The sequence below is a fragment of the Talpa occidentalis genome, unplaced genomic scaffold, assembly GCF_014898055.3.
Source record: "Talpa occidentalis isolate TD23 unplaced genomic scaffold, MPIMG_talOcc4v2.1 talOcc4.8, whole genome shotgun sequence".
NCBI lineage: Eukaryota > Metazoa > Chordata > Mammalia > Eulipotyphla > Talpidae > Talpa > Talpa occidentalis.
Genome location: NW_023605194.1, coordinates 113,307,924 through 113,322,631, shown reverse-complemented (window position 1 = coordinate 113,322,631; position 14,708 = coordinate 113,307,924). Strand labels below are relative to the sequence as shown.

At 51.7% G+C, this 14,708-nt stretch overlaps 1 protein-coding gene across 1 annotated transcript in view; it reads right to left on the bottom strand.

The window, feature by feature from the left end:
• Window positions 1–542: 542 nt before the first annotated feature.
• Window positions 543–14,708, bottom strand: part of SETD7 (SET domain containing 7, histone lysine methyltransferase) — a 32,032-nt gene continuing 17,866 nt past the window's right edge. The window contains exons 4-8 of the mRNA XM_037495579.2: window positions 12,698–12,887; window positions 11,523–11,604; window positions 8,802–8,919; window positions 6,436–6,593; window positions 543–3,343 (exon numbers count right to left, since the gene is read on the bottom strand). Coding sequence (XP_037351476.1) covers window positions 3,163–3,343; window positions 6,436–6,593; window positions 8,802–8,919; window positions 11,523–11,604; window positions 12,698–12,887 — 729 coding nt within the window. The 3' untranslated portion in view covers window positions 543–3,162. The remainder of the gene's footprint in view (window positions 3,344–6,435; window positions 6,594–8,801; window positions 8,920–11,522; window positions 11,605–12,697; window positions 12,888–14,708) is intronic.

Sequence of the window (14,708 nt, the reverse complement as noted above, 5' to 3'; positions counted from 1 at the left end):
TTGAAAACCAATCCCTTCTTGGTTTCTCAGGTGGGTGGGGAGGAAGCGGGGCAGAGAACAGGTACTGCAGACCTCGAGTCTTCCCGGCCTTTGCTTTTGAAGCTCATCAATCCTTTGTGCCAGAAATTCCATCTTTACACTCGTTTTGCTCACCCAGCCAAGTGTCCATTTGGGGACACACCTCCAGAGATTAGTTCCTATTCCTAAGTCGAGTGCGAGGGGATAGCTCGTTCTAGGACAGCAGCTCAGGAAAGATCTAGGCATGCGGGGGCTGGGCTGGCTCTGGGTGGACTCCTGGGTCGTCCACATCACCCCACTCATGGGTGCTGTGGGTTTGGGGATTTCCTTATTCTCCGCCACATGGCAGCGTCCACGTTTCTCTAGTGATTACGATGCTGATGAAATGACCGGATCCCGCTGTTTACTGACCTCTCTCCCCGACCCCCCACCGTGGATGTGAAGATGCACTAGAAAACTCCACCCCAGGGGCTCCCCTCTTCCTTTGGCTCAAACAAGGAGCCCACCTTCCCACCCACCCTCCCTCCCTCCTCACCACTTCGTTCCTTGTGGAAACTTAACCCCCCGACTTGATCTACCTACAGATCAGCGACTCTCAGGCTACATTTGACCCCAAACAAAGCTTTACGTGTGTGTGTGTGTGTGTGTGTGTGTGTGTGTGTGTGTTGGGGGTGGGGAGGGGAGAGGGAGCAACAGAGTCAGACAGAGACTTAGTGAGAGGTACAAGGGGTGTGCATGCGCACACGTGTGCACACACACACACAGCCTCCCCCCCTCGCAGGTCAGAGAGCGGGGCCGTGGGAGAGGAGGGAGTTCTGAGCAGGCGGGGAGGCCGGCTGGAGGCTGTGCACAGGGCCTGGAGCGAGATGGCAGAGAGGGGGCAGCAGAAAGAGCCCGAATGATGGAGACTCCGCTCGGGTGTGTCCTTGAGTTTACCTGAAGGTCACAGGCACTCGCTGGGGGTTCAAGTTAGTATTAGCATTCAGTGTCTAAGGCGGAGGATGGATTAGTGGGTTAATCACTACTTCAATTCCTTTTACCAAAAAAAAAAAAGGAAAAATTCCATTTGCATGGGATACCCAGAGGAGCCCCTGAGGACAGACTCGCCCTCCCTCAGCCCCCTACAACAGTCTCCCCTCAGGACAGGCATCCTTCTGAGCTTTGCTGCACCCAGGGCAAACTGTGCCTCCCTGTCCAGGCTCCACGCCCACTTGTTCCCAGGGGATGACAGCACCTCTCCCAACAAGAGTCCTGAGGCCTCCCCCCTAGGGGGGCCGTTTCCAGAAGGGTGTGTTTCTACAGAATAGAAGCGATCCTATCCTGGCGTCTTTCACCTAAGAACTCGATGCAACTCCCTCTGCGGGAGAGCTTTCTGGAGGCCCTGCGGCCCCGTGTCTGAGCCATCAGCTGTGTCCCCAGAGCTGGGCAGAAGGCAGCCCCGGGAAGCCTGACCGTCAACGGGAAGGGTGGCTTCTGCCACTCCCGGGAGGCTGGGTCCTGTGCCGGGGCCACCTGAACCAGAAATTGGAAGCAGCCCCGGAACAGGCACGTTTGTCAAGGTCCCCCTCAGAGCGAGGTGCCCCTGGCAGGGACTAGGCAACTTCCTTCGGCTGTTTCTTTTCTCTTCTCTTCCCAGCTGTGCCTGCGGCTCCCCCCAGGGCCCCTGCCTGCCAGGGTGGGGAAGAAGCAAGCTTTCAAGACTAGGCTGACCGGGCGACAGAGGCCAGGGGGACACTTACCGGCCAGAGCAGCTGCCCATCCGGACCTCCCAGCCGCCACTGGAGGCATCTGGAGAAGACCCGGCTTTGGCATGTGGAGAGGATGCATACAAAATCCCCAGACGCCCAGAGTCCACTCAGAGCCACCCCAGAGAATACACACCTAATCAGCTGAACTAAAAAACAGGGTTCTACTCTATTTCTGCAGTTGTGATCACACATGGCTGGCAAAATAGCTGAAATGCTATGGATAGTGTTGCTTTTAAACTGTACAGGTGTTAACTCGAAATTCACGATGCTCTGAAGCAGGTAAGTGCCCTGAACTTACAATGATGAAGAGGTTTAGCTTTAAGGTTTGAGTTGTTCCTAGTGACCAGTATGCCTCGCCTAACAGTAGCGATTAAAAGAAAAAAATCACAACTTTTGAATTCTGTGTTAGAACTCAAGTTTGCTACTTAATTTTGAATTCAATGCCCTGCGTCCCGAGCCAGACTGCTCTGTGGTACGTGCATTTAATGTGCACCCCAGGAGAAAAAATCACGAGTGCAATTAAAGATATTGCAAAATTGCCACAGTTACTGCTTGAGAAACATCCTTTTCCCTCTCTTCTGCCTTAACGTATATATTACAACTCTTCCATAACTTAACGCAAACAAATGAAATTCATTTCTTCTCACATCTTAAAGCAAAGATATCTTTGTTTACATGCGAGAATAATAATTCTATAATAATATCCTGGCCCTAGAAGCCAGTTCCTTATATTAGGACAGGATAATGGAACGCTGATATAGAAAGCGCCAGAGAGACCTACGCGCTGGGCTGGCGTGGATGCAAAATCCACTGGGAAGTTTACTCTTGTAAAAGATACCTAAGCTAGAGAACAGGAGTGGAAGGGTGAATAACTCAAAAAGTGGGTTCTGTCCACGAGGGGAAAAAAACAAAGCCGTTCTATTGCAAGATACAGATCAAAGGTTAAAAGGCAAATTCGACTACATTTCGAGAATAAAAATGGAGGAATTCCTACTCTCCGCACAGTGCCTATGCAAGTGTGAGAACAATGCAGTTTGCATTGGCCCTAGGAAAAAGAAATCATGGAAAAACCACCGACTAAAAAATGACCCAAAAGCCCCCCCCCCTTTTGCAGCCTGATCGTTTGGCATCTCTGAATGGGGTGCAGCTCCAGACTCACCACCCAGAGCTCAGGCTGGCTCATGTCACCTCCCGACAGTACCTCGCAGCAGAACGCGGTCGCAAGGCTAGCTAATTGTAGATCTGGGGTGAGTAACACAGTCAAACCTAGTTAGGACGCGAGAAGGTCGTTGCTAACGTGGAGCAGGAGGGTGGACGCGGCGCAGCAGGCCCGCGGCGCGGTCGGGAGCGAAGTGCATAGATCCAGGTCTGGTCCAGGTCCCGGCCCCGGCGGGCCTCACTTCTGCTGGGCGGCCTGGAAGGCCCTCAGCTCCACCTGGTACCACTCAGGGGCCTCCGGGCCGCTCTTCCCCGGGGGGCTGTGGTCGTACCCGTAGGCCACGGTGAGCTCCTCCTCGGCCTCCACTGCCCCGAGGGTGCGGATGCATTTGATGGGCCCGAAGCGGGGGTGCATGAACCTGCACAGGGAGGACAGGCAGTCACCCCTGGGCCAGACCCTCAGGACGTGGCCGAGGGCAGGGAGAGGGCCCCGAGGAACTGCCCGCCCTGCGTGGAGCCCCTAAACCTCTGGGGTGGGGGCCAGGGAGCATCCCGCCGGGCAGGGGACCGTTAGCCCCTCCCCAGACCTGCTGGCCAGGCAGCTGCATTTGATTTGATTTTTTAAAAAAACATGAGCAGTTTTTAAAAATTAGAAAGTCTGTTAATTTGGTGCATCTCCTAGAATTTTAGACTCCAGGGATTCTACTGTGTCCTGTCGCAGCTGCATTTTAACACCCCTGCGGAGGGTCTGCCCTTCAGAATGTAAGAACCACGCACTGCGCTGTCTTCCTTTCTGGAGCAGATCTGATGCTCGCATTTCTCACCGGACAATCATGCGCAACAACCACAGGCTGTCCCTAATGGGAAACGGGTCCTGCAGCTGCCCGGTGGTTCCCTCCGCTGCCCTGGGGCACCAGGTCCCCAGCTCTGGGCGGCTTTTCCAGGGGAAGAAAGAGCCTTGTGGATTTTCAACAGCAAAAACCTCTCTATTCTCCCTGCCTAGATGAAGCCTTACTTCCCCGCATAAAAGCAGGTGATTTCCTTCCAGCAGGGGAGTCTAGAGGCTCCTGCTGGCCATTTCTTTATTTTTTTTAATCAAATTTTATTGACTTGCCCAACCTGTTTCTGTAACATTTCCCTGTGAAGCGGCCAGTGAAGGGAGTGATCTCTCCTCATAGGGCCAGGCTACTGCTGGACGGGGTACACCAGCCAGGCCCCCTGTGCTGCTCCCAGCAGGGGAGGAAGAATAGACTCAGTTACCTCAGAGCTTCAACCCCCAGAAGAGCTGCACAAGCATCGCACCGGCCAGGAAGACCCTTTTACTTACTGGCACACTGAGTCGAGGGCAGAGACACCAAGGAGAAGGTTCGGTGGCCTCGGGGGAGCTGGCATGGGGCAGGGGGTGAGCACTTGGCTCTTGCTTCTATGGGTGGTGGGGAACGGGGTGTGTCTGTAGTTTTGGGACATCTTTTGTGTGAAACACAGCAGACCCCCTATGGGGGGAGTTATGCTCCCAGATGCTGGAGACCAAGCAGAGCACAGAAACCTCTCCGTGTTGATTTTTCCCACGGAGGGCACTGATGATCAAGTCTAATTTGTAAATCGGGCCCAGGAAGAGATGGACAATGACAGTGTCGCTGGTGCAGACATGCAGTGCACTGTCACAAACGCTACGTCCACGTCATCTCTCTCCAGCTATCTCCTGGCTTGCAATAGTGTCCAGCACAAGACACATGATTCTAGAAGCGCATAATGCCATGAATTGGTATCTGAATTTTATATTTGATTATTACTCAGGGAGTCTTCCCTTTGCCCCAATAATGAATTGGTCAAACTGGGCTTGAAAGAAAGGGGGGTAAATCCTCACATGCAGAGACTTGATTTTGCCCAAATGGTTTCTTTCTTGTGTCCTGCGCTCTCTCTCTTTTTTTTTTTTTGGTGAGAAGCATCATGACCTTGCATGAAATCAAGGAAGGATTTGTCCCGAAGGGCGCCCTGAGTGTGTTCGCTCTGCTTCACGGGGCTTGCTACGCTGGCCTAGTTCACACGCGCCACAAAAGCCTCGGCGTTAATGACAGCGTCAGTCTCATTTCGCATGACACACGTCCTCTGCCATTTCCACCCGCCCTTTAAACACAAGTGGTGGCTTCAGTACATGCTGCTGGCCGCCAAGGAGAGCAAGGCTCTGCCAGAACAATTTTTAAGCCATCTCAGAGATGAGGGAAGGGACGTTCAAACTCTGGCAATTTTCCTGCAGATTGAATGCACATGAGCTGATCCTGCGTCTGTTCACGAGATGGCGGACGGGGGCGGTGAGACAGAACTGGCGAGAACAGGCTGCAGGGTTGCCTGGATCCCGGGAAGAAGGTCATGCTCAGGATGAACTAAAGGAGAGCAGCGATGATGCTTCCAGAACCCCAGCTGTATCCCTGCAGGCACAGGTGGGGGACGGGAACACTGTGGGGGAGGGAGGCATGAGACCTGCTAAAATATTTGCAGGGTTACTGTGTGGACAAGAGATTGAAGGGCGCTGGAGAAGGAAAGGGATGACTAGGGGGTTACAGGGAAATCCCGGGGCTCCACAGAGAACTTTGTGATCGCAGCCCAGAGGCAGTTTCGTCACCTATTTGCATCTGTCCAGACAGCTGCCTCGGTGGCCTGCAGTCAGTTCTCCATCAGTGGAGGTTTCTAAGAAGAGGCTCCACGGGGTTGCCAGGGGAGGGCCCAGCCCCAACAGGGGGGCAGGATGGTTTGATTTCCTAATAGCTTTGCTGAGATATAATTCATGGATCATCAAATTTCCATGTGAAGTGCACGATACAGGGGTTTTCCGGGGCGGGACCACCGTCACTGTCTAGAACAGTCTGTCTCCCTCCAAGGAAACCCCATCTTCCTGGGCACCAGCCCCCTTCAGGCCCAGGCAGTCGCTGCACAACCTTCTGTCCCCAGGAATTTGGCCACAGCAGCGTCCAGGCGCCAGGCGCCGCACACAAGCCTTTCCTGCCCGGCTCCTGGCACTTGGCAGCGCGTCCAGGGCTCACCCACCTTGTGGCCGAGTCCGATTCGGACTCCTTTTCAATGTGGAGCCCTACGGACGCCGCCCACAGGTCGTTCCCAGCACCGAGACCTCTGTCTGGGCTTGGAGCTGTCTCCCTCCTGCCTTCCCCTCAGAGGCTTCCCTGATCTCCATTATGCGGGATTATTTCAATTTATATTATTGTTCCAAATTACACCATCTTGCGTGAGACACTTTGTAGAAGGAGACAACTGAAGAACTCACACACGCGCACTCACACGTGCGCACTTACACGCGCGCGCGCACACACACCCCAGCAACCCTAAGGAGAGTGTTTCTACTTTGAAGCCCATTTCTTAGCTTGCCAAGGCCAAAGAGGGGGCCTTTCGGATCCCAGCCTCAGGTGGTAACTGTGAGGCCCCTGGAGAGCCTGAGGGAGCAGCGCCCTCGTGCCCTCCCCGGCCGGGGTATTGAGGCAGGGGGCGTCAGACTCACATGTCGTAGACGCAGTTCGGGGTGAAGGAGTGATTCGCCTTGTGTCCCAAGGAGGCACAGTACTTGGAGAGGTGGTTGTAGGGCTCAGGGACGTCGATGACGGTCTCCTCATCCAGGGAGAGGGTGTTCCCGTTCAGGGCCCAGTCCCTGCTGTCCACCTGCAGGACAGAGGCAGGAGCATCAGAGAAGCCCTCTGGCCCGGGACCCCTGGGGACGTCAGAGGCGCTGACTCATTTTCCTTGAACATCCCCCTGTGGTGAGAAGAGCCTCGCCCCACCGCCTGCCCCAGCTGGTACCAGGATTTTTCCTTATCTTGTGTGAAAAGAAGGATGGAAAGTTCTGAACCCACGACGGTCATGATGGCATCTTCCTGCTTCTGCCCCTCTTGTGAGAACAGCAGCTGCTCCCAACAATGGACGGAGGCACCCCCCCCCCCCCCGCCATTTTAAATGGGGCTAGAACAGGTTTCTCATAAACTGACAGCTGCGTTTCAGATCCCAGGCCCAGGAGAGTGTTTGCCATTCTTGAGGTGACCTCCTACCAACACCATGTGTGTGAAACCTGGTAAATGTATCAATGATTGTGTCTTCAAGGCCAGAGGTCATCGAGCTCCTGATCTTTTATTTTTTTGCTTTTTTGGCAATAGGACCCTTCCAGGTAAGATGGAGACTACCCAGTATGGCTTGCACCAGCAGAAGTGGGGTCATCCTACAAAGCATAGGTCACAGAGTGATTACAGACAGAGCGCCACAGAGTCTCAACTTTTCAGGCCCCAGGCAAAGTCCAGGCCGAAGCAGCGGCCTCCCGCTGATTCTACAGAGAAGTTGTATTTTCTGGGACTCTGCCCACCCCACATTCTACAGAGCAGTTGCAGACCGACACGCAATCAAACTGCCGCCCCATAATGAGGAAGGCATGTGTGACAGACTGAATGTCTGTGTCCTCCCAGGTCATGTGTAGGACCCTAGTCCCCCAGGTGATGGTGTTTGGGGGTGGGGCCTTGGGGAGGCTAGCGGGGCAGGCAGAGCATCCTTATAGGATCAGCGCCTTATTTAAGAGGCCCTGGCTGGGGAGGATGTGGAACCCCCATACACTGTGGTGGGGATGCAGCCGGCTCAGCCCCTATGGAAGCGGCATGGAGGTGACTCAAAAGATTAAAACTAGATCTGCCGTATGGCCCAGTAATTCCCCTCCTAAGCATCTACCTGAAATATTTAATAAATATTAATTTGAAAAGAAATTTGTACTCCCATGTTTACTACAGCATTGTTTACACTAGCCAAACTATAGAAGCAATCAAAACAGATGACTGGATGGGCCTCCCCAGTGGCGCAGCGGTTCAGCGCTGGGTTGCGAAGCTGCCCGCAGCCTCTGCAGCACCGGTTTGATCCCCGGCTGCTCCCCGGCCACCGGAGGAGGGTCCCACATGGCGCGCAGACCTCTCCTGCCGCCCGCTGCTCCCCTCAGCAGTGTACTTCGGTCCTTCTGCCTGCTCTGCTCCCCGTGCTGGCTCTGGCGAATTCTCTCACCCTCCCGCGCTTCTGACTGTGCCCAGTGCTTGTATAAATAAATAAAAATAAATCTTTAAAAAAAAAAAACAAAAAAAAGATGACTGGATCAAGAAGATGTGGTATATATCCAATGGAATACTACTCAACCATCGAAAGGATAAACTCATGCCATTTGCAGCAACATGGATGGAGCTGAAAGTGAAAAAAGTCAGATGCAGAAAAATAAATACCAGATGGTATCACTGATATGTAGAATATAGAGAGAGATCAAATGAAAAGTCAGATAAAGGTAAGCTTTAAAACTAACCCTTGAAAGCTGATGGCAGAAGAGAAGCCTCCAGAAGGGGCGGAGGAGGAGGACAGGTGAGAACAAAGATGGCAGGGAGCACGGTGAACTAGCTGGTGGACTCCGGGGAGGTGCACTAACGGGTGCGGGGATACTGTACTTCCAAAGTACCAAAAACAATGTCAGCTGATGTTACCTCAGTTAAAAAAAATAACAGAGGCCCTGAAGAAATAGCTGGTTCCTCCCCCATTGTGAGGCCACAGCAAGGAGGGCGGTTTAGGAACCAGCAGTGGGTTCTCACCAGGCACCGGGTCTGCCGGCACCTTGGCCGTGGACACCCCAACCTCCAGCACTGGAAGAAATAGATTCCTGTTGTTTATAAGCCACCCGGTCCATGGTACTTTTGCTGAAGACTGTTCTATGGAAATATACAATTACTTTTATAAGAGAAAGCCCAGCTGCTGGCTTCTTCGTACTTCTAGATTTCCCCTGTGTTCCAAGGGGCTAATGGGGAAACCAAGGTGTCTGAAACAAGCCTTGAAGCTGCTTTGCCCCTGCGCCTCACTCACCTCTTGGTGGGTAATTCGGACTCCATTATAAAAAGACATGACAGTGTTAGGTCCCGCCGCTACCTTGGAAAACAGCCCTTCTCCAGCGCTGGAAATGAGAGATTCGGCGACATAAACCCTAAACAGAACAGAGTCAAACAGTGACGTTTTTGGTTAGATATGTCGCCCCTATATCAAGTGCCAAAATCTCATTATGGTGCCCGAGTCCAAAATGTCAGCTCCTGATAATAACCCAACGAGGACGGGAGTAAAGGAGAAAACATTAAACTAAATGTTTGCTATTTGGCATGGAAATGAATGAAATGGTACTTATGTCTTATTCCTAAAGCACTTCAATGCTTGATAGAAGCTTATTTTATTTATTTATTTTTTGCTTTTAACTAACGACAATGTTCACTGTCTTCCTGAACAAGTAAGGCATTTTCCAAAGCGAATTCAAACTATACTCAGGTCGGTCAGTGACCCACGAGGGTATGTCTGTGTTCATGAAACCCCAAGATGGAACTTTTACATACAAGAGTGATCATTTATAAGATAAACCCAATGTGCACTTCCTCACAAAGGAGCTGAAAATGGGGCAGTTAACTATTGTCTAAGAGCCAAAACTGGCAGCTGCTTACCTTCCCGAGAGTTTTATTGAGACAGCAATTTGTGTGATATTGTCTACAGCTGCTTAGTGCTACGAAGGCAGAACTGAGTAGGTGCAACAGAGAACGAAGAAGCCTACAATAGTTACTGTGTGGCCCTTGACAGCACATTTGCCAGCCCATGGTTTACAAGAAAAGACCACCCATGAATACAGACAGGATACGTGCAAGAGGTTTGTGTCCCAGTTATGCAGGATTCACTGTAGCCAACAGCTGGGAACAATGTCAGTAACCATGGAAGGGTTAATGAATAAGGATGCGGGGTATAGACACAATGGAATATTACACAGCTATACAAAATAATAACAGCATGAAAACCTGCATTGCAACAGCATAGATGGGCCTCGAGGGTTGCCGCTTAGTGAAATGAGTGAGCGGGAGACAGACATCCTATGATACCATGCCTGTGTGGCAGATGAAGAAACAACACAAGCAAGCAAAACAAAACAAAAATAAATACAGGTGCTAAGAACAAGCGTAGCTACCAGAATAGCAGGTAGAAGAGGGGCTGGATAAATCAGGTAAAAGGGGTGTGCTGGTGGTGGGGGATGGAAACTGGGCTTTGGTGGTGAACATGGTGCCTTAGACACGGGGGTCCAACTGCAGTGCTGGCTGCCTGAAACTGACAGGATGTTACAAACCATGAATTCAGTAGAAAAAAAAGTTAAAGATTTAATAAGATTTAATTAAATCTTTAAAAATTTAAAGATTTAATCAACAGCCACTTCAGCTCTTTGGCTCTGTGGTGCAGTGACTCTGGGGGACTGGGGGGTCTATAATTTTTGGTGCATTGATGTGAGCCTTATTTCATGGATGGGAACACTGATGACAGCTGCCAGCGCTTGACTTCCTCTCTGCCACCTGGCCTGCGGGCCCCTCTGCCCTGGGCATCGGAGGATGCAGCCCGCCAGCCTGCTCTGGGCCTGGCCCTACATGCTGCTTTGCTTCCAGAACATGGGAGCAGGGGTGTGCCAGGTCTGGGGTGGTGAGGGCCCAGCTGGTTCCTGCCAGGGTTTCCATTCATCTCCATGAGAAGGTGCCGGGGGGCGTGACTTCCACGGCTGAGTGCTGGCCAGAGTGCAGACAGACCCCAGCCCAACTTGGAGCCTGGAGTCCAGCCTGGCCTCACTGAGCCCCGCTGAGCCCGGTCGACGCGGCTGACCTCAGCCAGCTGGCAGAAGCGGGAGTGTGCACGCGAAGGGCAGTTTGCTCAGCCACTGAGGGCGGGCAGGGTGAGAGGTCGTCCCCCCAGAGGAACACAAGGCCGAGACACTGGTTATGATGCTGAGTTTGGGGGCTAACAACAGAGCAGCCCCTCCCTTTGTAAGGGGGCCGGAACCTAGTCTCAAGAAAGTAGCTGTTCATTCCTTTGACCTGTGGGGGCACAGCTGTCAATTAATCCTGGAAGGGTTAGGGTGACCCCTACACGGCAGGGGCAAGCAGTGAAGTGGACGCCGGACTCACAAAGAGTGAGGCAAAGAGCTCAGCGCAGATGGCGCTCTTGCTCCGAGGCCAGCATCTCAAGAAGGCGCCCCGGCAGGGACCCAGGGACGCGGGAGCTGGCGCGTGGACAAGACTGGAACGCTGGGCGTGAGCGTGTGGAGTCCAGAACCTGCCACTTGTAAGCGGGCATGTCCCTGTGCTTCTTTGCTTTGCTTCACCCCGTCTCCCCTAAGTGAACCAGGACATTATCTTGTCTTCCAGAGCCCGGCTGGGTTGGGCGGGGAAGGAGCCTTCTGTTCCCCCTGGCTGGAGCTTTAACAGTGTGAAATGCTCCCCTGGGCCCCAGGGGGTGCAGAGACTGGGCCGGAGCCCCAGCAAGGGGCAGTGGGACGGGGCCTCGCCAACCGCAGGGCTCCCTTCTCTCTGTGTCTGCGTCTAGGCCGTGCCTTATGGGTGGAGAGACTCTTTCACACTGACTGGCTCTAGAGGAAGATGAAATCACTCTCCCTCAGAAAACGAGGAATGATTTTGCTGCTCAGGAACTTGGCCCACGGAGCCACAGAGGAACATTCGTCTCCATCCTGGAGTTACTTAATCTCACATAACCATTGAAATCACCAGGAAAGGTTACCTCTCTGCTTCATAAGGATCTGGAAGAAGAGCGTTGGTAGAAATGCAAGAAGAAGTCGACTTATCAAAATGGAATGCTGGGCCTGAAAACAAACAAAGGTGTCAGGGCAGGAACGGAGTCAGGGAGGGCAGCATAAATGTTTCTCTCTCCCCAAGGGGGAGGGAGAGTTAAATATCCCCCACATGATTCAAATGATACCAACGCGAGTGTAACTCTGCAATATAAATGGTATTTCTGGGATGGACGCGAGTTTATATCCAGATCTCAATGAACAGCCATCAGATGGAGCTCAGGGGCCCTTTTTGCTTTTGATTTTCTTTATACAAATGGTTTAAAAGATGCTTGTATAATTGAAATTTGAAAAGCAAGAACATGTCATGAAATTGTGAGCTGTCTGGTTAGAACAGATTGGATAATGGTTTTGAAATTCTCCTGTGATTTTCTTCATACTAGACCCAGTCTGTAGCCTTGGCGATGGTCTCCTTCACTGAAATAACAGCCTCTCCAGAATGAAGGGGAACAGCACTGCTTTTGATAAAGCATTGATCAAGTCATCTCGTTTCTATTATGGTGGTTCAGAAGTCAATCAGTAATTTATTCCAGAAACTAAGGTGCCCAACTGTCCTAGAGTCAACATATTTCTTTGCAAAGGATCAGCTGAGAGCACAACCAAGCCTCCCAGTTGCAGAAACTAAAAAGTAAAGACACAAGTCTTTGGAACCAGAGGACTCCCCCCTGCAAAGTCAATTATTTTAGGCACTAAGGCAGCATAAATAATCCCATTAAGCAATTTCTTGGTGGTTACCAGTGACTACCAGGTCCTCTCTGTTTCTGTAATATAATCAGATCCCAAATTAATGCCTCAAACTCAAAGTTAGAAAAACAATCCAGATCCATCAGTATCTAAGCAGAAAACAGTCCATTTGAGGGTTTCAAAGAATTTAATTCAGGAAACTGGTTACATAGCCCTTAGCAGAGCTGAGAGGCCTAAGAGGGCGGAGGGGACCCCAAGAGCTGGGCTCTTGTATGCATAAATAAATAAATCTTAAAAAAAAAAAAAGCCTGAGAAAGCCACTGGGGGCTCTATGACTCTCCTTTACCCGCCTGCCGGATCATGGAGAACCTGCCCTGTGCCCATCACGCCGCTACATCTACCGGCTCTGGGGTTAGCTCACCTGCAGGCGCCAGCTCAAAGTGAGGTCTCCCTTCTTCAGTGGACGTGAGGGTGGCCAGTCTCCCTTCTATCATCTCCCCGTCGATGAACTTTCCATAAAGCGCCGTCCTCCCGTCGGGGTACACGTAGGCGATCTTCTCCCCAGTCATCTCCCCGTCTTCATTCACGTCTCCGACCAGGCTGCCGCCGTCCTGATGGAGAAGCCAGAGCCAGAAGGTGTCACCCGGCAGCACGGGCGCGCCTTCTCTGCTCTCCCAGCGGTAACAGCGATAATGCGGATCGTGACAATTTAAAAACTCGGACTTTTCACGCGAGTGAGAAAATCACGATGCCACCCCCATCCCACCACATCCCCAAAACCGCTGAAGTTACATGTGTGGGATTTAGAAAGTCGGAGACTGAGGTACACTTTGTCATCTTGGACAAGTTGTTCTATCTTGGTTTGTTATGTAGGAAACAAAAGCGCTGCGTCGTATGCTAGTTAGAGACACGGCAAGGAAACGTGACTAAGCATAGCCGAGGCCAACAGCAAGTGTGGTGACCGGTGCCTGCGGGAACCAGGCTCACCCGAGGTGTAGACCATTCAGCCTGGATTTCCCGTCTATCAAGAAAACCTCTACCTCAAATGTACTTCATGTGTTTATCAGGCAGGAGCAGAGAGCACCGCCCCCTCTCCTAAGAGAGAGATGAAGGGACTTGGGATGTGCCCGGGCATCCCGTCCCATCAGCTTGTTTCGAGTTGGAAGGATGGAAGAAGGTCAGCCAAGCTCTACCCCCTCATCACTCCTTTCTCCCGCTCTTTCCACTTAGCCTCCCTCCTGCGTCCTCCCAGGCTCCCGCTGTAACTGCACCTGCCCTATTCCTGAGGGTCCTGATGTGCAGTAGGGCAGCGGTGGCAGCTAATTCTGCATCCTGGTAATTGCTGGGGCACAGTAGTTGGGCCATAAATAATGTTTGAATTGAGCTGGGACACCCAAAATAATCAAATAAATGATCAAAAACTAATCTAACCTAGGGTATGAGAAATATTTCCTTTTCTCTCTCTCTCTCTTTCCCCGTAGAGAAGGTCCTTATGGTCCTTAAGCTTTGAAAACCGAAGACCATCGTGGACTTGATGACAATAGTAACCCCCTGACCCCCTCTAAAAGCCTGGTTGTTGCCCCAAATCCCAGGCTCCAGAAACGGCTACTCAAAGTCAGTCATGTAGGAGGACTTCTGAGTGATCCAAATGCTACTTCCAGAGAGACAGAGAGGGAGGAATAAACAGTTTCAGATGCGTGGGGTCTACAGTTCACTGAAGTCTAATTGCTTTTTGGAAAACAAAGGTTAGCAATTAAAAAACGAATCACAGCACTTCCATAGAAAGAGGAATGCTTGGAAGCATTTCTTTTTCATGGCTAGAAAGTGCATTAGGGATGTATTTATTGCTTTCTCCTCCCCAAGCTAATTCTTAAGAGCTCAGCATAACCGGGGATGATCCTCTCTCTGTAGGATCTGCCTCCAGGCTTCATGGTCGCCACAGAGCAAGAGCGCGTCTTACATCCTGTGACAGAGATAAGCCAGCACCACCGTTCCGTAGTTACAAGAGAACACCGTCTCACATTCCCCACCCGCCCACAAGGGCTTTAAACATCTGGCTGAGAGGAGTGAATTTACTTGCAGAGATGGATAGAGCAGAGCTCCTTCTATTTCCAAAAGGAGTTATGAATATTTAATTTAAAACGTTTCATCACTGTTCCAAGGTTAAATTTTGAAAGAAGCAAACTCCTTTTAGGGTGAGCTGACAAATACTATGGGTGAACCATTCATTCTTCTCCCCTTGTTCCTGCTTTGGCCCAAGTTATAAAACCACCCTGGTCAGCCCCCAGGGAGGGCCCGGGAAGAGAAGCTGCTTTCTCACCTCTGCTCAGTGGCTCCCCCTGGTAGGAGGAGGAGCCGTTCATTGCAGTAATGAGCAGGCAGGCCTGCAGCCCAGACCCCCAGGGCTGGCCAGGGTCGGGTGTGATGCCTCC